This window comes from Mytilus galloprovincialis, chromosome 3 (assembly GCF_965363235.1).
Source record: "Mytilus galloprovincialis chromosome 3, xbMytGall1.hap1.1, whole genome shotgun sequence".
In the NCBI taxonomy this organism is placed as follows: domain Eukaryota; kingdom Metazoa; phylum Mollusca; class Bivalvia; order Mytilida; family Mytilidae; genus Mytilus; species Mytilus galloprovincialis.
In genome coordinates this window covers 1,742,677-1,766,673 of record NC_134840.1, presented here as the reverse complement: position 1 = coordinate 1,766,673, position 23,997 = coordinate 1,742,677, and the positions used below count along the sequence as shown (strand labels likewise).

General features: G+C 32.5%; 1 protein-coding gene across 1 annotated transcript; it reads right to left on the bottom strand.

Moving 5' to 3' along the window:
* Positions 1–8,619: 8,619 nt before the first annotated feature.
* On the bottom strand, positions 8,620–23,764 carry LOC143066285 (uncharacterized). The gene is made up of 4 exons (XM_076239276.1): positions 23,700–23,764; positions 10,767–10,866; positions 10,388–10,464; positions 8,620–9,217 (listed from the first exon to the last, which is right to left on the bottom strand). Exons 1-4 carry the CDS (start codon positions 23,752–23,754, stop codon positions 9,033–9,035), a joined length of 417 nt encoding a protein of 138 aa, XP_076095391.1. The 5' UTR covers positions 23,755–23,764; the 3' UTR covers positions 8,620–9,032.
* Between the last annotated feature and the right edge of the window lie 233 nt (positions 23,765–23,997).

Genomic DNA, 23,997 nt, shown 5'->3' with positions numbered 1-23,997 from the left:
CATATAGACAGAAATTTAGATCTTATAAAAAGTTTGATTCACAAACATATGTGGAATTTGCTCGAGAAAAAGAAGATCTATTTGATAAATGGCTTACGTCAAAGAAAACAGATAACAATTTTGATAACCTAAGACAATTGATGTTATTAGAAGAGTTCAAACAATGTGTTCATTTAGACTTAAAAACACATTTAGACGACAAAACTGTTGAGTCAATACATGATGCAGCTGTTATTTCAGATAATTATACTCTTTCACATAAAAGAAGTTTCAAGGGTCAAAATGTTAATACTTCCAGTGGAAATTACAAAAATCAAAGCACTGAGCATACTTATAGTAAGCCTGTTCCACAGAATAAGAGTCAGTCCAGTTATAATATGTCTAGTCCAAAATTTGATACTTTTGAGAAGAAGTCACTGACTTGTGCTTATTGTAAGAAGATTGGTCACCTGATGGCTGATTGTTTTAGACTCCAGAAGAAGAATGAACGAGATGATAAGCCGAAGACCAGTGCTTGTACGACACCTTATATTACCAGTACGTTGGAATGTCCTGCGAGTCAGGCTTTTAAGTCCAGTTTTTGTGATTACATGGAGGAATATAAACCCTTTATGTCTGATGGGTTTATTTCTATTGTTGATGATACCACTCTTCAGCCTATTAAGATTTTACGGGACACTGGAGCTTCTCAGTCTTTATTGTTAGAAGGCGTGTTGCCTTTGTCCGAGGAGACTTCTGTTGGTGCCTCCGTTTTGTTACAAGGTGTAGAGTTAGGTTGTATAGATGTTCCTCTCCATCGTATTTATCTGAAGTCAGATTTGATAACTGGACCAGTTGTTGTAGGTGTTCGTCCTAATCTCCCTGTAGAGGGTGTTACATTATTGCTAGGAAATGATCTAGCTAGGAACAAAGTGGTTGCTGAACCAATTGTTACCAGTGAACCAGTGGTGGATGTTAAATCACCTGAAGATGATGCTGAATTGTATCCAGCTTGTGTTGTTACTAGGGCGATGGCTAGAAAACAACAAGATGAGAATTTGCAAGAAGACCAGTTTGATTACATGGACCTTTCTGACACTTTTATAGCTGATATTGAAGATCCTGGTAACTCAGAAAAGGCTATTATAAAACCACCTAGTGTTCACAAAAATGTTATTATGCCATGGCCAGATGTGAACAGCCATTCATTAGACCGAAATAATTTACTCGAAGAACAACATAAAGACCCTGAGGTTCTTCAGCTCAGCCAGAGGGCTCAACCACAGGAGGAAGCAGACAAAGTGGCCGAATGCTATTACCATCAGGACAGTATTTTAATGAGGAAGTGGAGGCCTCCTGATGCTACCCCAGAGGAGGAATGGAGAGTGCTATACCAAGTGGTGGTGCCTAAAGTTTATAGGCAAGAAATTATTGGTCTTGCCCATGACACCCCCTTGGCTGGGCACTTAGGTATAAGGAAGACTTGCCTAAAAATATTGCAACATTTCTACTGGCCCAGACTTAGAAATGATGTCGCAGAATACTGTAAATCATGCCATATATGCCAGGTTGTTGGTAAACCTAACCAGAAAATACCACCAGCACCACTTCTGCCTATTCCAGCCTTTGACGAACCTTTCAGCAGAGTTCTAATTGACTGTGTTGGACCTTTACCAAAAACCAAGACTGGAAATGCATATTTATTGACAATCATGTGTACATCTACCCGCTTTCCGGAAGCTATTCCGCTCAGAAATATCAAGACACCTACTATCGTCAAAGCTTTGATCAAATTTTTCACATTAGTAGGACTTCCTAAGTCTATACAGTCCGACCAGGGATCAAATTTCATGTCAGGTTTATTTCAGCAAGTCGTATACCAGTTAGGGATTGCTCAGTACAGATCAAGTGCTTATCATCCAGAATCTCAAGGTGCCTTAGAACGTTTTCATCAAACATTGAAGAACATGATTAGAACTTTTTGTCTTCAATTTGACAGAGACTGGGATGATGGAGTTCACTTTCTACTTTTTGCGGTTCGAGAGGCTGTTCAAGAATCCCTTGGATTTAGTCCCTTTGAGTTGGTATTTGGTCATACTGTAAGGGGACCGTTAAAATTGATTAAGGAAAAGTGGCTTACTGAACATACTGACTTGAATCTTTTAGACTATGTATCTAGATTTAAAGAAAAATTGTATACTGCTTGTCAAATTGCTCAGAAAAACTTAAAAAATGTACAGAACAAGATGAAAATATGGTATGATAAAGATGCCAGGGATAGAGTTTTTGAGCCTGGTGATAGCGTACTTGTATTTCTGCCTGTCCCTGGACATCCTTTACAGGCTAAATATTGTGGTCCTTATACAATAGAGAGTAAAATTAATGATTTGAATTATATTGTAAAAACTCCAGGTCGGCGCAAACAAAATAGAGTGTGTCATATTAATATGTTAAAACCATATTTTGAGCGTACTAATGTTCTATGTGATAGTAAACCAGTTGCCACTTTAGGCATGGTTAAATTTGAGAACAATCATGACAAACCAGATGTAATTGAACCAATTTTTAGTTGTAAAACTATCGAAGAGACAGTTAGATTGAAAAATTCAGAAATTTTGTCAAATTTAGACTCAAAACTTGCACATCTGTCTTTTGATCTTAGAGAAGAAATAAAAACTTTGGTATTTTCTTTTAAAAATCTTTTTCCAGATGTGCCAAACAAAACTACTGCTGTTTGTCATGATGTTGATGTAGGAGATGCTTCTCCAATTAAGCAACATCCTTACCGGCTCAATCCACTCAAACTTAAAGCTATGAGAAAAGAAATTAAATATATGCTTGACAATGATATTATTGAGCCGAGTAACAGTGAATGAAGCTCTCCTTGTCTCCTTGTGCCAAAACCAGATAAAACCTTTCGTTTCGTGACTGATTTCAGAAAAGTAAATTCAGTCTCAAAATCTGATTCCTATCCAATTCCAAGGATAGACGATTGTATTGATAACATTGGTCAAGCAAAATTTGTGAGCAAATTTGATTTGTTGAAAGGTTATTGGCAAGTTCCATTGACACAGAGAGCTCGTGAAATATCAGCTTTTGTTACACCAGATGGCTTATTTCAATATACTGTAATGCCGTTTGGCATGAAAAGTGCACCAGCTACATTTCAAAGAATGATCAATAATGTTATAAAAGATTTAAACTGTTGTTATGCTTATATTGATGATCTAATTATATGTAGTGATAGCTGGGAACAGCATTTAACACATTTGTATGATACTTTTGATAGATTGTCATATTCAAATTTGACTGTTAATCTTGGTAAAAGTGAATTTTGTCAGGCCACTGTTGATTATTTAGGGCATACAGTTGGCCAAGGTCAAGTAAAACCTATTATGGCTAAAGTGGAAGCTATTTCCAAATTTCCACCTCCTACAAATAGAAAACAACTTATGAGATATTTAGGCATGATTGGATTTTACAGAAAATTTTGTTCAAATTTTGCTACTGTGGTTCAACCATTGACTCATCTTTTACGAAAAGATTCTAAATTTATCTGGAGTGAAAATTGTCAAAACGCTTTTGAAAATAGCAAATCACTTTTAATTAATAGTCCAGTTCTGATTACTCCAGACTTTGAAAAACAATTTAAACTTGCCGTTGATGCAAGCGATGTAGGAATTGGAGCTGTTTTATATCAAGAGACAGACGATAATGTTGAAAAACCTATATCATATTTTTCTAAGAAATTAGATAAACATCAGAAAAATTATTCAACTATTGAAAAAGAGTGTTTTGCAATGTTGTCAGCACTTCAACATTTTGATGTATATTTGAATCCCACTGTATATCCTATTCTTGTTTATACTGATCATAATCCTCTCACCTTCATGCATAAAATGAGAAACAAGAATCAGAGGTTGACTAGGTGGAGTTTATTGTTACAGGAATATGATGTAATTGTAAAACATATTAAGGGTAAAGATAATGTAATAGCTGATGCTTTATCTAGAGCTTATTAAATCACTTTGTATATATTATGTATTTTTGTTCATATTATTCATGATAAGTTTTTGTTACACTAAAACTTCTTTTAAGGGGGGAGGTGTTATGATATTGTAATTATTATGTTTATTTATGTTGGCCTAATTTGTGTTGTATGGCCTGATAGTTGTTTACCAAATAATCTTATAACTATGCAGTTTAGGAATCACTGGAACAATCACAGAATGATTGGAACTTTCTAGAATGATCCTTATAAAAGATGCGTAATTTAAACTTCTACGTTATTCCAGAAACTTCCGTTGTAACTTTCCAGGATTTTCCACAATGTTCCATTATAGAGTGTTCTAGAATTTTCCATGACAACACTATATATACAGACACTAAAGTTAAACTCTCATAATTAAACTTGGACATAGACATTGATAGACATTAGTATTCACAGCATTTGGATTGACACTTTTATTCTACAAACAACATCATACTGGATTGTGACATTAGTAGTGAACGTAATATTCAAATTGGATTCCGAAAGATTTCCGGATACAGATAAAGATAACAGATTGGACTCATATTTTGACAGTTAAGTTAACAGTAATATTTGTGTAATACCTTTTGTAAACTTTTGTATAATAAATATTGTTAAATTTTAGTATTGATTTGTGTCTTTTGTTGGCTACAATTTAAAGGCGATTTCTGGCCGTAACAATATCCTGAGATAGATGATAATAAAAAAATAAAAATATTATAACTTTAAAAATATAAAAATAGCACCCCTGACTAGTTTTGGTTATTATGCGATTCTTAATAACAAATCTTAACACAACTTACATAAATATCATATTTTGATCATGGAACATAAAAAAACATCGGAATCTAAGATTTGATTCTTTAAATGTTCAAACGTACACTCAAAATTGGGCAAAGTTACACCAAGTAAATATCAAAGGTCACATGGCTCCATATCAACAAAATTATACTTTAAACTAATTTTGCGAACAAAATTTAAGTCTACGTGAAATAAGCACCACTTTATGGTCACCCCTCCTTTAGTATTGAAAAATCAAATAGTAGTGTTTTTAGGGCATACAATACAGTTTTGATCCCATATTGAAATTTTGATGAAATTTGCATATTTATTAATACCAGTCCTGATTAAATCAAATATGTAATAAAATATATACCTTCATGTGCTACTTTTTGGGTAAAATGAGGTAGAAATTTCAGATATTTGCATAAAATTTGGATTTGTGGACTTAATTTTCCATTCAAAGAAATACATAACTTTTTTTATTTTAAATGATAAACACAAGCTGTTTTTCATTAAATTATCTGCAATTTCTGTTTTATAAAAAAAAAAATCTTTAAATTCATGATTTTTTTTTTAAATAACTCATATTTATCAAATATTTATGAATGTAGAAAAAACGCATTTTTTGCTGTTTTTTTTAAATTAAAAAAAAAGGCATTATTGACACTTTCTTGAAACTTGATACAAATAATCTTCCTACATATAAAACAAACGTTATTAGTTTGAATGATAAAAATCAGTCGAATTATACGTCTTTTCCAGATATGTCCCAGTTTGACGTCGCGAAACAATAGTTTACGTTATCAGCGTCAAATAAATGTTACCTCCCCTGTAACTATATCGTATGCCATTACACTTGGACCTTGGTCCAGTCACAACTTCCCACAAGAGCCTATGCAATTATTCGCTTATTGCTGTTTTAAAGAAAGATTGAATGCATAAAATCATCGAACAAAGTTGATTCTTGTTGAATTATCATGAAATAATATAATTTAATTACGGGTGCCACATGTGGAGCAGGATCAGTATTCTCTTCTGGAGCATCGTTAGTTTATTTTTGATTATGAGTTTGAATGTCCCTCTGGTATCTTTCGTCCCTCTTTTACACCACATATGCTGGTTGCTATGCTATAAGTAGTGTTACATTAGATATTTTTAAATGAAAGATCATTATGCACATACATGTAATGCAAAATTGATCTTTTTATGTTAGTTTAGTTTTTATCAGGTATTTATACTTTTAAATTGTGCTTGTTATCCATGAATTGAGCGTGGGTATGTTTAAGTATCAGTTACTAGGCATTTATGTCATGAATAAGTGTTGCTAAGGAGAGTTTCGCATCTCTTAACGCACAATTTGACTGTTATTATGTTTTATTTTATCACCAGCAGGCTTCAAGTGACTTATTTTGTACATTTTTGTTAAAAATCATCATTAGATATTTTCAGCCTCAGTTGCTATGCAAAAAGATGGTTGCTATGGAGATTTTATGCATATTTTTCTACTCAATTGAATACACTTTAATGTGACACTTATTTTGTGAGTACAAATTAAATCATATGTGCATTTTTTTTTATGATAGTGACCCCTATTAGGTGACAAAATCTGTAGTTTTTGTACAAACTTGCTTCCGAAGCAGCATAATGTTGGGTAGCTGCCACCAATAAAAATTCAATAGTCTACCCAATTTTAGTTTTTCTTTGAATTATATGATAGTCATTCATTTTTGTCAGTACCATATTTTATATTATATACATCTGGATTTTTTACAATTTTGACCCAAAAATTGCTTATTTTTGTGTAAAATTTATAAACTTGAACCCTTTGATTTTCCTGTTACCATAGCAAACAGAAATAGACATTTTTTTAAGAAAAGATTTTTTTTAGCTTATAATTTTAAGGTTATATAATTAAAACATTTACTTGCAATAACCACTATTCTTTATTCTGATATTAAATTTCATGTCGGAATATCCTGTTTTTTTACCTCAAATAGTGTCTCAGATTCACTAGTTTCTATGGTAACCATTATTTAACTGTCAAAAAAGTCTTTTTTCCTCACAAATGACGTTATTGTTTGTCGTATGATCTTTTAAGACTAAGATGTTTATTTTAAGCAAGGTTTGATGATTTTTAATTTTTTCACTTTCCACCTGAAGCTCTATATGCTTATTGGCACAGCCTCTTAAGACTTTAAAACAATGGAGTTTACTGGTCTTAAAAATATGTAGCTAATCATTGTTTAAAGGGCATTGAGACACCATGATTGAAGGGTTTCCATCGACATATTGTAATTTTAAAGGGCTTCGAGACACCATAAAAATGTATTAAGGGTTTCGAGCACCAAATGAAGCTTAAATTTCTTACTCATAAAAAAAAAATCTGTATAAAACATAGTTCACACAATGAATACACAACTGTTTATAAAGTCACTTGTTTTAATAACTATCATCTTCCGTCTTTTCGTTGTGTTTTCTCTTCTTTTCTTTAGGCTGTCCAAGCCATGGTGACCGAATCAAGACCTCTAGTGCCAATATCAGTCCCGAGGGCCGAAGTTTCTTGATTCTGGCGTGACGCAATTATTCTATATTTATCATACATTCAGAAGTAAATACAGTAGTTTTGAATATTTGATATATAGCCTGCTGGTTAATCCATATCGCGCAACTTTGATGCGCACCCTTGATAATACCCTTTATCCTATATTTAGTAGTAAATACAGTAGTTTTGAATATTTGATAAATAGCCTGCTGTTTAATCCATATCGCGCAACTGTGATGCGCACCCTTTATCATACCCTTTATCACACCCCTATTTTTTTATTTTTATTTTTTTTATTTTTGCATTCAGTCCGTTTTTGTTTATGCAAGCTTCTGAAAATGTGTCCTAAATGTTAAGGTCATTCGGGCGTGACGCAATTTATTGAATGGCATCAGTGTTTGACATGTGACGTCACAAACGTCAAGATTTTATATTTTCTGGTACACGAAATGCAACTATAATAAAGAATGCAATGAAATACCATACAAAACACACACAAAAATACAATAAACAAAATATTTTTAAAACAACAACACGCAAATTTCATATATAGTCTCCTGTTGAAATATATGATAAAGCGTATAAAACATTATCACCCTCGACCAATATCATCCCTCGGGCCTAAAGGCCCTCAGGCTGATATTGGTATCTCGGGATGATACGGCATGTGATACAGATTTTGCCATGTATTATTTTCTATATGTCATATATAAACGTCTAAATATTTGACATCTTTACGACACACGTTAACGTAGGATTATCAAGGGCTTCACGATACAGTAAATGCATTCTTATGGAGTCATACAATTGGGTTAAGGTCATCTGTGACTTGACCATCGGTAAAATCCATTGATGTAATGCAAAACCACGTTTTACTGAGAGTAAAATGACAGGTAATAATTACATAAAAGATAATTGTAACCCCGTCTGTATCAAGTCGGGAGCTTCTGGCCTTTGTTAGTCTTGTGTGATTTATAAGTTTAAGTTAGTTGTGTATATTCTGGAGTTTGGTATGACGTTCATTATCACTGAACCCGTATACATATTGTTATGAGGCCAGGTGAAGCACGCCTCCAGTTGCAAAAGTTTCTCGCTGCATTGAATACCCATTGGGGGCCTTCGGCTGTTGTCGGTTGAGTTGTTGTCTTTGACACATTCCCTATTTCCAATTTTATTGAAACAAACTTTTCTATAGCATAGAGAGAAGATCAGTGGTAGTAATATATTTAACTATAAGTCACTTCCATTCATTTTAGTGCGTTATCCAGTATACGATAACTAAATATAGTTTAATATAATTTTATAATTTACGAAAACATATAATATGGTAAACGATTCAACAATTTGATAATAAAATTGAAAACAAGAAAATGTAAAATACGTGCAAAAAGTGCAAGTGAAGATTATTTGCTTTATATATTGTTCGATCTGCGCATGATTTACACATAAAGTTCCCATGTATTATTCTTCGTGTGTATATCATGCGTGGAACTTTTGCCTTTTTCGTTTCGAAGTTTTTTTCTTAATAAATCTACTATTCTAACTAATTATGATTGAAAGGCCTACATTAGGATTATATTTTCATACTTCAATTCCCTTAACTGCAAAATAAGAACGTATATAAGTAAATTCACACAATAAAATATTGATAAATATAATAAATGTATAGTTCCCGAAACAGTAGCTTTAGCACAACAGTTATGGTTCAGTGGGTGGATATGCTGGATCCGGGCCTGGCTGTGCAAAACTGCTTGGTTGACTGTACTGCGTTTGATCGTATGCAGGCGGTTGTCCATAAGCTTGCTCCCCATATTGGTGTTGTCCAACTACTGTTGTGGTTACATCTGGATGTGTCAAAACAGTTCCAACTCTGCCCTTCTGCTCTGTGTGAACAAATATTTGTTCATTAATTTTAGATCGTTTAAAAGGAGTAAAACAATTTTGCAAGTTTATATAATATCTTTGATTTGGGCTTTAACATCTTTTCACATTAAGGTTGCATGTGTTATATGTTGTTTAGAGCATTATTTATACTTCAAATAACATCTAAGTTTATGCTTAAATCTATAAACAAAAACAGAACACGCCACACAGCAACCATCTAGCACAGAATATTACGCTCTTAACTTCCTAGGGATTGAACATGATGCGAAGTGCTCAATACATCTATAATATAGAACAGTAAAACACAAGGCAAGGACAAATTGTTAGATATGTAGGATATGAAAAAGAAGTGCATTGCTAGTCAGATCAACAAGAATAGCACAAGCCTTTTAAAGACTATTTTAAAATGATAGTATGTTAATGAAGGAAAAAGCAGAAAAAACTAAAGTCCTTGTGTTATCTTTTTCTAAATATAAGCCATTGAAAATTTGGCGGGAAATTATCTCTCTGGACGTTTTATATATATTTGACATTGACATAACTTTCTTTCAAAAATTATAAAAAAATTACAAGAATTTTATAGCATGTTCAAATGTGACTTTTTAAACAATATGTAATAAAAAAAGAAAAGTATAGTTTGGCAGGGGAAATTGTTTAATTACATGGATAAAACTAGAGGATTCCGAATATCAGGCAAAAAAGGGGCCTTTTATACATTGCTGTTCGTATCTTAACATAGGCACCGTGTTGAAGCCATTTTGTTACCAATATTTGTTAACTTTTTATACAATGTTACCTCAATGGAGAGTTGTTACACTGGCACTCAAGTGCCCACATTTTTATCATTTATATTTACAACATTGTGACAATTATCTAACATTGATAAAAACAGATCTAATTTATGTGCTAATCTAAAACTCAAGGTTATTGCTCATATGAATGTAAATATGTCCACGATAGTTCATTTACATGCTCTACCAATTTTGGCGCTCATTCGGCGTCACTCTCAAAATGAAACACCAGTTTGATTTCATATTTTGATAATCACCATTGTGTGCCATCTATTTTAATTTCTTTTTTTAAACATTATATGTTGTCTTTCTCTTAGTAAATCAAAACGATTAATTAATCTTTTTTCAATGTTGCATGAACACTTAATATAAACCTACTTTTGCAGCTGAAGTATATGCAGCTGATGAAAATAGCGAGACCAAACAAACCTCCAATACATATACCGACTATTGCTCTGAAAACAGAATATATTCCAAATTAGGCAAAGATAAATACTGGAGCAAATTTGGAATACTCTACATGCAGTAAAAACATTCTTTAGAGCGATTCATAAAAACATTATAGCGAGCCCATGCATTAGTTATTGTTTACAAAAAAAAGGTTTGGTAATTTGGAACTTTTCTTAGTAAAAGAGAGGCATGTTATAGATAAACTATGATAATTTGTGTGAAATCACTGAGTATGTAGTTGACAGCTAATGCCCTTTCAATCGATTAAAAGACTTTCCAAAAAAACTCCAGTAATTACAGTACTCACCGAATGGATAAACAGGTTGACGACCCAGTGCAAACGTAACTATCAGGGCAGCACCAATCATATCCTGTACAATGATGGTAGTCATAGTAACACGACTGACCTGTAAAATACAGTAAAACCTATGAACATTGGGACGCAATTTGAGGCTAACCTCAAATAAAGGCAACAGTAGTATACCGCTGTTCAAACTCATAAATCCATGGACAAAAAACAAAATCGGAGTAACAAAGTAAAACTGAAAGTGAGTTACTTTTATAACATTGAATGTGAAGACTTCTAATTGCTTTTTATACATTGGAATATTTTCTCTTGTGGAATTAATGGAAATTAAACTGTCTTTGGCAGTATATTTTCTCAATATACAATGGTATGTGCTATCAATAATGTATTCGGCATTTCGTACATTATTAGATTAATTCAACACATTGAAATTTTTTATTTGTATTATAGCTTTTGACCATTCATTAGATTGGTTTATGATTAAATTATCAGCATCTGCTAGTCGTTGTTTTATTGAGGTCAATCGTTGGTGAAACTTAAACGTGGTAAGGTTTTATCATTTTTTTAAATCCTTGGTTAAATGAATCCCTTGGTTAAAGTTTTAACCACGGAATAGTTTTATCTAAAAATACGATTCCCTGTTTATTACTATATTGTTTAGAAGACACTGGGAAAGTTTATATACTTTCCTCAAAACCATTTTGTGGTTTTGAAAGAGGAGAGTAAACAATGTATTGTTATGTAGTAGATTTGAAGACCACACGCATTTAAAAACGACCTGCCTCTGATCCCTTCTACGAAGAGAGACTATTCAGAAAAGCTAATTTAGTCAGGAGTACGTTTGGTTTAAACATACACGAGCCCAAAATTTAAATTGATATATGCAAACGGCAAACTATTGAAAAGATGAAATCTTCACATTTTTCAAAGCTGGTGAACTTAAGTTTATTCATTTATACCAATCACGGGAGAATTTTCGGAAACAGACATGCTACAAAAAAAAGCTCTTTACCTAGAGATGTTGTGCCGTTTCGGCAGACCTCATATGCTAAGAGTTTTTTTTACCAGTGTGATAAAAGAAGAGCGAACGATACCAGAGGAACAGTCAAACTCAGAAATCGAAAATAAACTGATAACGCCATGGCTCAAAATAAAATCAAGCAGACAAATAATAGTTCACAAGAAACAACATAGAAAACTAAAGATTGAGCAAAACGAACCCCACCAAAAACTGGGGGTGATTTCTGGTGCTCAAGATAGATAAGCGGATCCTGCTCCACACGTGGCACCCATCGTGTTGCTCATGTCATTACAAACCCGGTAAATAGTCAAATTCGGTAGGTCACATTCATGAAAAGGGAAGGGGGTTGTAGTTACCTCGTACGAAAAATATCCGATATGATCTGTGAAACGGTTATTCCATAACGGTAAACCAATTCGTGATGACGTCAATTTACGAAGAGATGATTTCAACTTCACCATTTGGAACTCTTGGCTCAATAGCTTCCTAGTGAGCAGCAAAAGAGGGACGAAAGATACCAGAGGGACAGTCAAACTTCAAAAACAAAAATAAACTGACAACGTTTGGCTAAAAATGAAAGAAGACAAACAGACAAACAATAGAACACATGACACAACATAGAAAACTAAAAAATAGGCAACACGAACCCCACCAAAACCTAGGGGTGATCTCAGGTGCTCAGGAAGGGTGAGAGGATCCTGCTCTACATGTGGCACCCGTCGTGTTGATTATGTGATAACAAATCAGGTAAATAGTATAAAAATTGTAGGATAGGAAAATACAACCCTCTATCAAGGAAATCATGATAGAAAATACAAGCGCAGGAATATCGTATCAATATGTAGATATTTACTTTTTATGCAGGCGCTGCTGGAATGTTGCTACATAGAAATGGAATGTTCACAATTGGGAAAATGAAATCATCCCGTTTGTTTCAACCAACCCTCATTGTCAATTTCTAGAGGTAAGTCGAAATATGAGGCAGACTTAACAGTATCTGTTGAATCCTTTAATTTTTGTTCGATGGGAAAGATGCTTTCAACATAGTCACCAAATTTGTGAAGTATATAGTGAGAGAATATCACCTATATAGCGAAAAGTAAAGTTACAGGATTTTGCTTACTTCTTATTTTTAATCCTGTAGGAAGTCATCCTCAAAATAATAAATAATCAAGTCGGCAAAAAAGGGGCACAATTGTTTCTCATGGAAATGCCGACAGTCTGTTGAAAAACACGTCCTCCGAATATAACAAATATGTTGCAAATCAAGATATCAAACATCTTGATAATGTCAGTTTCAAAGAATTTTGTTTGAATCAGTGTGATACTTTACAAAGTAGGATTTATCCCTCCCTAAGAAAAGTTACTTGTATCTACTTTGGTACTTCTCTTTAACGAAACAAACTAATACCAACTCTTTCAGTTTTTCTTTTAGTTTGGAATGGGGAATACTTGTGTAAAGTGTAAAAGAGTCAAATGTTTTATGCTATTGCAAGATGGAAGAGTCTTAGATTGTATGTAGTACTCTAAAAGATCTTTTGAATTTTTAAGTATCCACATCTGATTCACGCCACCTCTAGAATATTCAGTTTCACAATAACTTTGAATATAAAAAAGAAGATGTGGTATGGTTGCCAATGAGACAACTGTCCACAAGAGACTTAAATGACACAGACATTGACGACTATAGATCACCGTACGACCTCCAACAATGAGCAAAGCCCATACCGCATAGTCAGCTATAAAAGGCCCCGATATGACAATGTAAAACAATTCAAACGAGAAAACTAACGGCCTTATTTGTATAATTTTTTTTTATCGAAAAACAAATATGTAACACATAAACAAACGACAACCACTGAATTACAGGCTCCTGACTTGGCACAGGCACATACTTAAATAATGTGGAGGGGTTAAACATGTTAGCGGGATACCATATCTCCCCTAACCCCGGACAGTGGGATAACAGTACAACATAAGAACGAACTATAAAAACTACTTGAAAAAGGCTTAACTCATCAGATGGACACAAATACAATTGGACGTGGCCGGGTACTTGTACATTCGGACAACAAAAAGACACTAGGAACAGATCTGAGAGTACTCGCAGTTATCTGACAGCTAGTTCAAAGCCACTAATAACTAATAAAATAAATCATGCATCTAAGACTAAAGCCCGGCTTAGATTGCTGATAAAATAGATGTTCATAATTCAGAAAGAGGTTTCGTGGAGAACCATCAATATACCTTTGTTTGTAAGGATACTTACGTAGTTTAGGCATTCAATACAGTGATGGAAGATTCAGTTCGTCATATTTAGTTCAAATTCCAAAGGAACATAGAACAGACATATTTGATTTTTTTCGAAAAACTAAGGATTATCTTATTCGAGGCAACTTTTTGATTTTTTTTTGTCCTCAATGCTCTTCAACTTTGTACTTGTTTTGGCATTTTAACCTGTTAGTCTGGGCGTCACTGATGAGTCTTATGTAGACAAAACGCGCGTCTGGCGTATTTGGCTTTATAAATATTTCGATATGAGCGTCACTGATGAGTCTTATGTAGACGAAACGCGCGTCTGGCGTACTAAATTATAATCCTGGTACCTTTGATAACTATTTAATTATAATACTTTGATTACTATATGATTATCCAGAATTTCCCCTTTTGTAAGTGTCATGAGGGAAATTTTTAGTTTCCATGTGAATTGTCAATACCGAATTCATTTATCAAGCAGTTTTCATACAGAAACGAAGATGTTTGGGGCTTTAATTATGCGGGGACAACATATTAGTCAGAGAGGTAGGATAAGTGTTTTGCAACATTTGGGTCTTTAAAGATTGACGTAGCATGGGGTATTGATAGACCCATTCAGTTTCTTGATTCTAATTTGTATCAACAACCTCACAGCCTTGATTGTCTCGTAAATTGAATATGACACACTCCGGTAGCAAAAGATCTTCATCATTTTATTTTAAGTATTGTTCATTGAAGGCAGATGCTGAGACTAAGTTTGTCGATTCTACTCAACTCTAACCATATATTTCTGTGTTAGAGTGGAAAATTATGCTGATTGTTTTTCAACATTCCCATTCCCCCATTCTTATCCGTCCATTCCGTTTTATACCATCGATTTTATACGGATTGTTCTGTAAAACACATGTATTTTACGAATAGATCAGCATGCTAAAGATTTCAGTGCGCACGTGCACGATGCACACTATTGGAATATAACTCAAAGATGTGCGAGACCACCAGATAATCATCGATTTGGAATCTAATGAAAATACGAGTTCATAAAACGTTAATGAGTATACAAAAACAAATGGGCATAAGAAGAACATATATTCATCTTTCACTTCTTCATTATATTAATAACGTTGTAATTTCAGGTTCAACCTACCACTTTATTTCAAAGGTGTCTTTATCGATAAAGAATAAACAGTATAGCAACAATGTTTTATATATCTAGTGAATGCTTTCAATCAATTCCAAGCGATAATTGCAACAATTATTTCATGCATTTTTGAAAACAGGTCAGCAATTAATCTAGTTTGTAAAGGACAGTGGTTCGCTATATGTGGTTTTTCCATCCTTGCGTAAAGATATGTAGACAGTTATTGTTAAAAATATACGTTGGAACGATGAGAACATTCAATATCGATAATTTCTATTCTAAAGGTGAGCTATGTAAACTAAAACTGTTATATATATAGATCACTGATTTAAAAAAGAAAGATCTTATTGATAGGGTTGTTTCGTAAATCGTATAAAGTATAATTGAACGATTTGTTCCATATGTAAATCAGCTTTTAATTTTAAAATAGTAACTCCCTGGTTGAAAGACCAATGGCATTTCTCGGAACGATGATTTAGCGACATATATTTTTTTTAATTATCGGGTATTGTTTGGAAATTCGACCAAATTTTTGCTCTAACACTTAAAACTAGGGATGGCAACGAGTAGTCGAGTACGCGTACTCGATTGAAAGGCCGAGTACTCGAGTACATTTTTAGTACTCTGATACTCGTTTGCCTGTTATTCCTCTTCAGATAGTTCTCTTCACATTTCCACTCACTTTAGTTCTGTTGAAGTATCCCCTTTGTAATACTTAATGAAATCAATTAGCAACATACATAATATTTATTCTATTTGTTATAGTAGTACCAGCAATGTTCTTTCCTTCTGAGGGAATGTTTTCATGTTTCTACTTGAATCAAAAAATAGAAAGTCAAACAGTCTTTCGTCTGAAATTAGTGAGCAGATCATATTTTTAAACAAAATCAAAGTGACCTGTGGTTAACCCTACGCAACTGATTAGAGACTTTTTTAACGGTGTTTGTACACGGATCAACACTTTGATGGATTATTAATTAACTCATCACAAGCCGTAAAAAATTAGCTTTGTTTGTGAATCAAGACTTCTATGTAAACGTGATTAGTATAACATGTACATTTAAATTAATCTAATTACTCTGTATTTGAAACTTAACTATAATTGTTTCATTTACAATTTAAAGAAAGTACGAGAGCGCCATTCAAACCCAAAAGTCGAAAAAAACAAACAAAGAAAACCAGACAAACGATAGTGCCAAAAACAAAACACAGAAAAAGTACAAGTAATTTGAAGTATTGTTGTTGACAAATAAATGGACAAGTCGTATTATAAAAAATGCCAACTCCTCCGGAACAGTTGATACATTCATTGTCTACTTTTTCGGACTGTTTGTACAAATATTTTTGATTTTATTGGAACTTGGTTCATGAACAGATACACAAACAATAATTGCTATTATGATATAGGTTATTGTAAAAACGGCGGTCGGTAATTCATGTGTAATTGACACACAAAAAAAAAACAACAGAGGAGCAAGCTATGTTTGTAGTACGTTTGTCTTTCGTTAATATGTTTAGGAAAGGTGATAACAAAAAACACTGCATCCCACCTAAAATTTCATACTTTTCAAAAGACGTTTCAGATTCATCCGTGTACTCGCGAGTACTCGAGTATCATGACCGAGTATACGAGTATTAAATTTCAGCAGCCGGTTGTACGAAAGTATCATTAGCTTAATGAGTCATTAAGGTTTAATGATGCATTAAGTTATTAATGTGACATTAGTTAATGAGTCCATTAAAATGTGTTGCACGAATTTTGTTTCACATTAACTAATAAACATTTAATGAAGGGTGTGTCATTAAACTATCATTAAATATTGGTTTTCCCCAAAATATTTCCCACAATTTCCTAAGTTGTAAACATCCGTCGTCTTTAAACTGTTTCTTCATTAAACTATTTGTACAACAGACTTAATGACACATTAGTTAATGACACGCTAATGACACTTTAATGAGCCGTTAAATTTAATGAAACGTTCGTACAACCGACTGCAGATCTTTTGACATCCCTACTTAAAACACAATTTTTGACAATATGATAACTCATTCGAAAAAACGTTCACAGTGATTGAAAAAGTCTCCTCTTATTTTAATGCTTTATATAAATCTTAAACTAAAATATGTTTTCACAATACTAATTGTTTGTATGAAATTGAATGTGATATTGACCATTCCATTCCAAAACCTTCGATTGATATATTTAGTAATGACAATCGAAAATGACATGTACACGTTCTCAAGTCTGGATACGAAACAGCTATGTTCAAGTTGTATTCAAAAGAAAGCGTAGGTTTGAAAAAAAAATAATAATACAAACACCCATGATATTTATAATTGTATCTAGTGATTTATGTAACTGCCATATAGTTGCTCAATGGATAACAAGATAGAAGAAGTTTAAGGCTGAAAAGTAGCATAAGTAATATATTTTATTTATCTTATTTTTTACAGTATAAAACGTATGATAAATCGTGTTTCAGTACTACTCAAGATTCTGAAAGGCAAGATATTAAAGCACCATAACCTCAGAGAAGTTATATCATTTTTCTGTTTTCTTTAACTACAATTTATTTAACTTTACGATATAGTAAATTTGTGAATAAAAATAAAACCCTTGCAGATTTATTTATTTAAATGCCAACAACTATTTAAATCATTATGTATCTTACAAAATATCTGTGTACATATTAATCTTACTAGAACACAACAGCGAAATCGCGGGCATTTAGAGTATGTTTTAAAGTATGCAAACTGTGACAGTTGTAGGAGGAATTTATGTTAAAAAATACATGACCGGAGAATTTCAAGAAAGGTATTAAAAGGTCATATGTACTTTTGGGGGGGGGGACAATTTATATCGGCCCTCCCCCTTTTTCTATTTTGTTTTTAATTTTCTATTTATTTCATTTTTTTGCCTTTTTCCACAGTCCTTTATTTGTTTCCTTTCTGTTAAATTTCATTTTTTTTGCGTTTCTAGAATCAGAACACAATTATTCTTACCCTTTGCTAGAATGCATTTTTTGCAAAAAGTCAAATTAAATTTTAAAATTTGCACCGCTTCAAACATGAAATAAAGGTAACTGCTTATAAACCATTATTTTTCAAATTGAATATTATACTTCTAGGACAATCAATCAGTGTTTTATTCTTTTGAGACCCCTATAAACATGTCAATGGTAGAATTTTAATCTTTTATAAATGACTAAGGCTAATTTCTACCCTACTTTCATTTTGGCCAAATCCCTTCTTTCACTTTCAACAATATTTTTTTTCACATGTTTTACTTATTTCAATATATATGCAACTAATATGACCCCTTTTAATAGTAAAAATTTCAAAGAAAACAGTAGACAGAATACTTCGGAAGCATGACCCCATATAATAATTGGGAGCTATATGCCAAGACCACGAACAAAGGGAATTACTTGTGGTCTGAAGCCTTCTGGAACATACGTATATTCCAAGTTTCTTCTCCATGGCGATCACTGCTATAATTATATAGAGAGTTTCTGCATAGTATAGTAGTATAATCAAGGTAGACATGTAGATACACGCGAAAATCATGTGAAAGTTAAAAACCGGAAGTCTTATCTATCACCAAAAGTCGGTCTGATGACGGATAATATCCGGACGCCTTTGTCCATTTTCCTCCCAAAATAACTCAATCTGAATAATGGATAAAGAATGGATAACAAATGCGACTATGCATGGTACCTACATGACACAGAGACATAATGATTAATTAATTGTGGAAGGAAGAGAAGCGACACACAAAATGAGGTCTTCACGTTTAATAGTATAGATATTATTTGATATCAACTTATAATAAAAGGCATAAGAAAATATCTCTGCTGCCTTTCTGTCAATATGCATAACGTTTCGTCATCCACTTGTACCTTTGCTGTTTATCTATTACTAGCATGTTGTTAAAACTTTAGTGACATTATCAACAAAGCCGGTTGCAATAGAAAATAAAACTATCGTTATTCCTAATAAAAAACGAGATCGTTATTTTATTTTCTGGCACACTTTTTAGTTTTCAGATATCATATCCCTAAACTTAACAATGCGCTATATACAATGTATAATTAATACAAAGGGTAACCCATAATGAAAACGGTTTTTATAGATTAATAGAATAATTGAGCAGCAATATGACAAAAAGAAACATAGTCAACTATGTCTTAGGAGAAAAATACCTTATTTTCTGAATTATTTCTGTGGAAAGAAAAGATATGCAATAATCTATAAGGCTTAGCATCGATTTGACAACTTAGCTCGTGATACATCTTGGGACTAACATACAGGCAGATTTCGACCCAGAGATGGAAAAGGATTAATATTTACATCTAATAAATGAAGTGAACCCAAAGCGCTGTCCACAATTTATAGAAAATATGCATATACCGCCTTAATTCTAAAAAGACGAATTTATTTAATGCCTAGGTCACACATTCACGGATTTGATGTCGGACTAATTAGCTACGGATACGATTCGGCATCATTCGTGGTAATCTATATTAATCCGTAGAGTTCCGTATTGTAGCCGTAGTCATACGTAGTAGTACTTGTATTTCATTGACAATTTTTCATCGTGTGAAAAATTGACACGTATGAAAAAACGTAATAAACCTTACTAAACCTTATAAGAACGTACATATCCGTTTCAGTCCATTTCAGTCCCTCTGAAACTCTTCTTAAGAACGCAAAGGTTCCAACCGTACCAGTAAGACTCAACAGGACAATGGCATTTGAGACTTATAAAATTTTGAATAATTTGGCTCCTGTATGTTTACAAAATTTACTCCAAATTAAACACACTAAATATTCTTTTAGATACAGACATATTTTGGAAATACCACAGGTAAGAACTACCTCATATGGAAACAAATCTTTTAGTTTTGCTGCTGCGTCTTTGTGGAATAGCTTACCAGAACATTTCAGGACTGTTTACAGCTTCTCACATTTTAAAAGAATTGTTCAGTCCTGGAGTGGAACAGAATGTTTTTGCTCTGCCTGTAGATAACTTGTGTTACAATATTTATGTTTTTTATGCTGCATTTACAGTTTGCATTGCAACGGAAATTTTGTTTTTATATTTTAAAATTTGAAAGATTTGAAATTTTTACTTTATAAATAATAAATTATTTAAAAATAATTTTTAAACTGCAAATTTTTAAAAATTTAGTGCTTCATATATATGTTTTGGTATTTTGCAAGATACATGGATATGCTATTTGCTTAGAGTTAATTTTTGGTGCTGCTTTTTATTATTTATTGCATGCTGCATGCCTTGTTTTATTTGTTATTTCAGATGTTTTTATATTCGGTGAAAAGCTCATTGGAGCTTATGTTTGTACTGTTTGTCAATATGCCGAATCCAAATAAAGTTTTACTTACTTACTTATTTACTTACTTACTTCCCCAAGCAGGCTGAAGATTTCAATGCACACGATGCACACTATTGGAAGAGCTTTCAGAGACGTGCGAAACTAACAGAATCTTTTTTTTAATTTTGAAGCAAATGCAAATACGAGTTCATAAAACGTTTATGAGCATACAAAAACAAATGGTCATTCAAAGAACATATAAATTGTTCAGATATGTTTCAAGAGAAGAAGATTCATTACATATTACTTCATTGTATATTATTAACCTTGTCTCAAAGCTGCATTTAATCTGGAATGTCTGTATTATTAGTTATACGTTGCAATTTATGGTTCAACCACTTTCTTTTGGAAGAGTCTTTATCAATAGAGTATAGCAACAATGTTTGATATATCTATTGAATGTTTTTTTATATCAATTTAAAGTCATAATTGTAACAATTATTTCATGCATTTTCGAAAACATGTCAGCAATAAATCTAGTTTGTAAAGGACAATGGTTCGTTATATGAGGTTTTTACCATCCTTGCGTAAAGATATGTAGACAGTTATTGTTAAGAATATACGTTGGAGCGATAAGAACATTCAATATCGTTTATTTTTATTCTAAAGGTGAGCTATACAAACTAAAAGCGAAAAACTGTTATATATACAGATCACTGATTTAAAAAAGAAAGATCTTATTGATAGTATTGTTTCAAGTACAACTGAACGACTTTTTCCATATGCAAATCAACTATCAAAATTAACATAGTAACTTCCTGGTTTAGGAACCAATGGCATTTGGCGGAACGTTGATTGAACTGTCTTAATGTGTTAATTTACGGGTATTGTTCGGATATTCTACCTAATTTTGCTACTGAACACTTCTACAATCTTTATGTTAATATCAATTTACTCATAAGAAAAAGTTTTTAAAGTTTTTGAAAAAATGTTCTCATATTTAAATGTACAAATGTATGTGTTATTGAAATTTTCGCAACATTCCCACTGCTAAATTGTATCCTTTTTATTCCGTTGTATATCATCGATTTTATACGGATTGGTTTGTAAAACGCATGTATTTCACGAATAAATCAACATGTTAAAGATTTCAGTGCACATGATGTTCACTGTTTGAATAGCCTTCATAGACATGGTAAAGATTTCAAAGCACAGGATGCACACTGTTGGAATAGCCTTCAGAGACGTGGTTAAGATTTCAGAGCACATGATGCACAAAGTTGGAATAGCCTTCAGAGACATGGTAAAAGTGGAATTTGAAGCTACTGCAAATACGAGTAAACAAAACGTTTATAGGAATAAAAAACAAATCGATCTGGAAGATTATTTAAATGTTTCACGAGAAGAATATTCATCTTACACTTCTCCATTATCATATTATTTCAGAGATACATGTATTAAGTCTGAAATGTCTGTAGTATAAGTGTAACGTTATAATTTCTTGTTCAAGAGCTTCTTTATCGCTGAAGTATAGCAACAATGTTTTACATATCTATGTTTGTGTCTATTGACTGATTTTTAATCAATTTCAAGCGATAATTGAGACAACTATTTCACGCATTTCCGTTAACAGGTCATCAATAAATCTAGATTGTAAAAGGCAGTGGTTCGTTAGATGATATGTTTCTAACTTGCTTATAGACTCTTATACATTTATTGTTTAGCATATGTACGTTATAACGTTAAGAACATTCTATATAGAACTATTCTTCTTTAAAGGTGAGCTATACCAACTAAAAACGCAAAACTGTTATATATACAGATCACTGATTTAAAAAGAAAACTATTATCCATATCGTCGTTTCTTTGACGTAAATCGTATACGGTATAGTTGTTCGACTTTTTCCATATGAAAACCTATCCGTATCAACATAGTAACTTCCGGATTGAGTAATTTCCGGTTTGAAACACCCATGTCATTTGTCAATATAATTAATCGGCTTGTTCCAAATGAAAAACCCGACGTTTTCTGATACTATATAAAAAAATAACGATCGAAAATTTCATCTACACGTACTAAGCATATTAATACTGGATACGAAACAGCTAGGTTTAAGTTGTACGCAAGAGTAAAAATATAAACACACACAATATGTATAAATTTATAGTGTGACTGCCGTACATTTGCTAAATGGATCACAAGAGAGAGGAACGACATTAACGGATGAAAAGTGTCATTAGTAAATAATTACATTAGATGTATGTTTCATTATAATACGGTATTCTGATTGGTTAACTAGCAATCTCGTGATATTCCTTAATCAATTGCATTACACAATGCAACTTTTCATTCATGATGACACGAGGTCCCACAATAAAGTGCACAGGTAAATGAAATACAAACTTGATAAAAGGCGTGTTTTCATGATCCTATAGGTATAAATGTAATTATAAGTATTGAATGCTTTTTTTTGTAACTTTATAGGGTTGTAAAAGCGTTGACCGTGCGCACATTTTTAGTATGAAGCGCTTCCACGCTTCATACAAAATGTACTTCGGTCAACGCTTTTACACCCCAATAAATATACAAAAAAGAGCATTCAATTCTTAAATAAGAATTATTTATTTTCTATTTTTTTTTAAAGTACAAAATGTATGATCAATCGCGTTTCAGTACAACTCACTATTGTGACAAGTAAAAGATTAAAGCACCATAACCTAAAAACGTTAATTTTCACTTTTCTTTAACTGCAACTAATATCACTTTATGGTATAGTAACTTAGTGTATACACATGAATCCCTTGAGGCATTACCGTCAGTCAAGAAAGATAAACAATCAATTACAAGAGAATTAAATCTGAACATTCCTGTATAAGTACAAACAAATCAGACAAGAGAACTAAATCTGACCATTCCTGTATGTGTAAACAAAAATCAGATTTTATTTTAATAAATGCAAGGAACGATTTAAATCATTATATACATATTTACTAAGCGCAGTTTAATAGTAATAATAAGCGTATTAATAATAACTACGATATGAACCCTTTTCAAAATATATCTTCCATAGCGTCATTTCTTTAACAGCAAAAAAATAGGAATACAGAAAGGTTTTAAGTTCACGAGAAAAGGATGGAAATACATTTCACGTGAAATTATCATTTTGTACAATTTAACCTACCTTTCACATTTATTATCAACGAAGATATACCAATTATGAATAATACGATTTCCATGTTTGCTGTCCTGTACCAAAATTTTTGAAAGATAAAGGATATATTATTATTATATTATTATATTTCAACCTAATGATCTGTTCTGATTTAAAACAATGCCAACTATTTACTTCCTGTAATTTTTATTTATATGCAAATAAAAAAAAAGGTTTCGATTTGAAAAGTTGGCAATGTTTCCTTTGCTTGGTTAAGCAAACATACATTCAGTGTGTACATTTTTTATAAAGAATTGGCTTTTCCGAG

Excerpts from the sequence above, each read along its gene's own strand:
- LOC143066285 (XM_076239276.1), bottom strand. The coding sequence starts at position 23,754 with ATGGAAATCGTATTATTCATAATTGGTATATCTTCGTTGATAATAAAT. Across the intron at positions 10,867-23,699 it reads GTTGATAATAAATGTGAAAG|GTCAGTCGTGTTACTATGAC; the intron begins GTAGGTTAAATT and ends TGTATTTTACAG. Across the intron at positions 10,465-10,766 it reads TCAACCTGTTTATCCATTCG|AGCAATAGTCGGTATATGTA; the intron begins GTGAGTACTGTA and ends TTCTGTTTTCAG.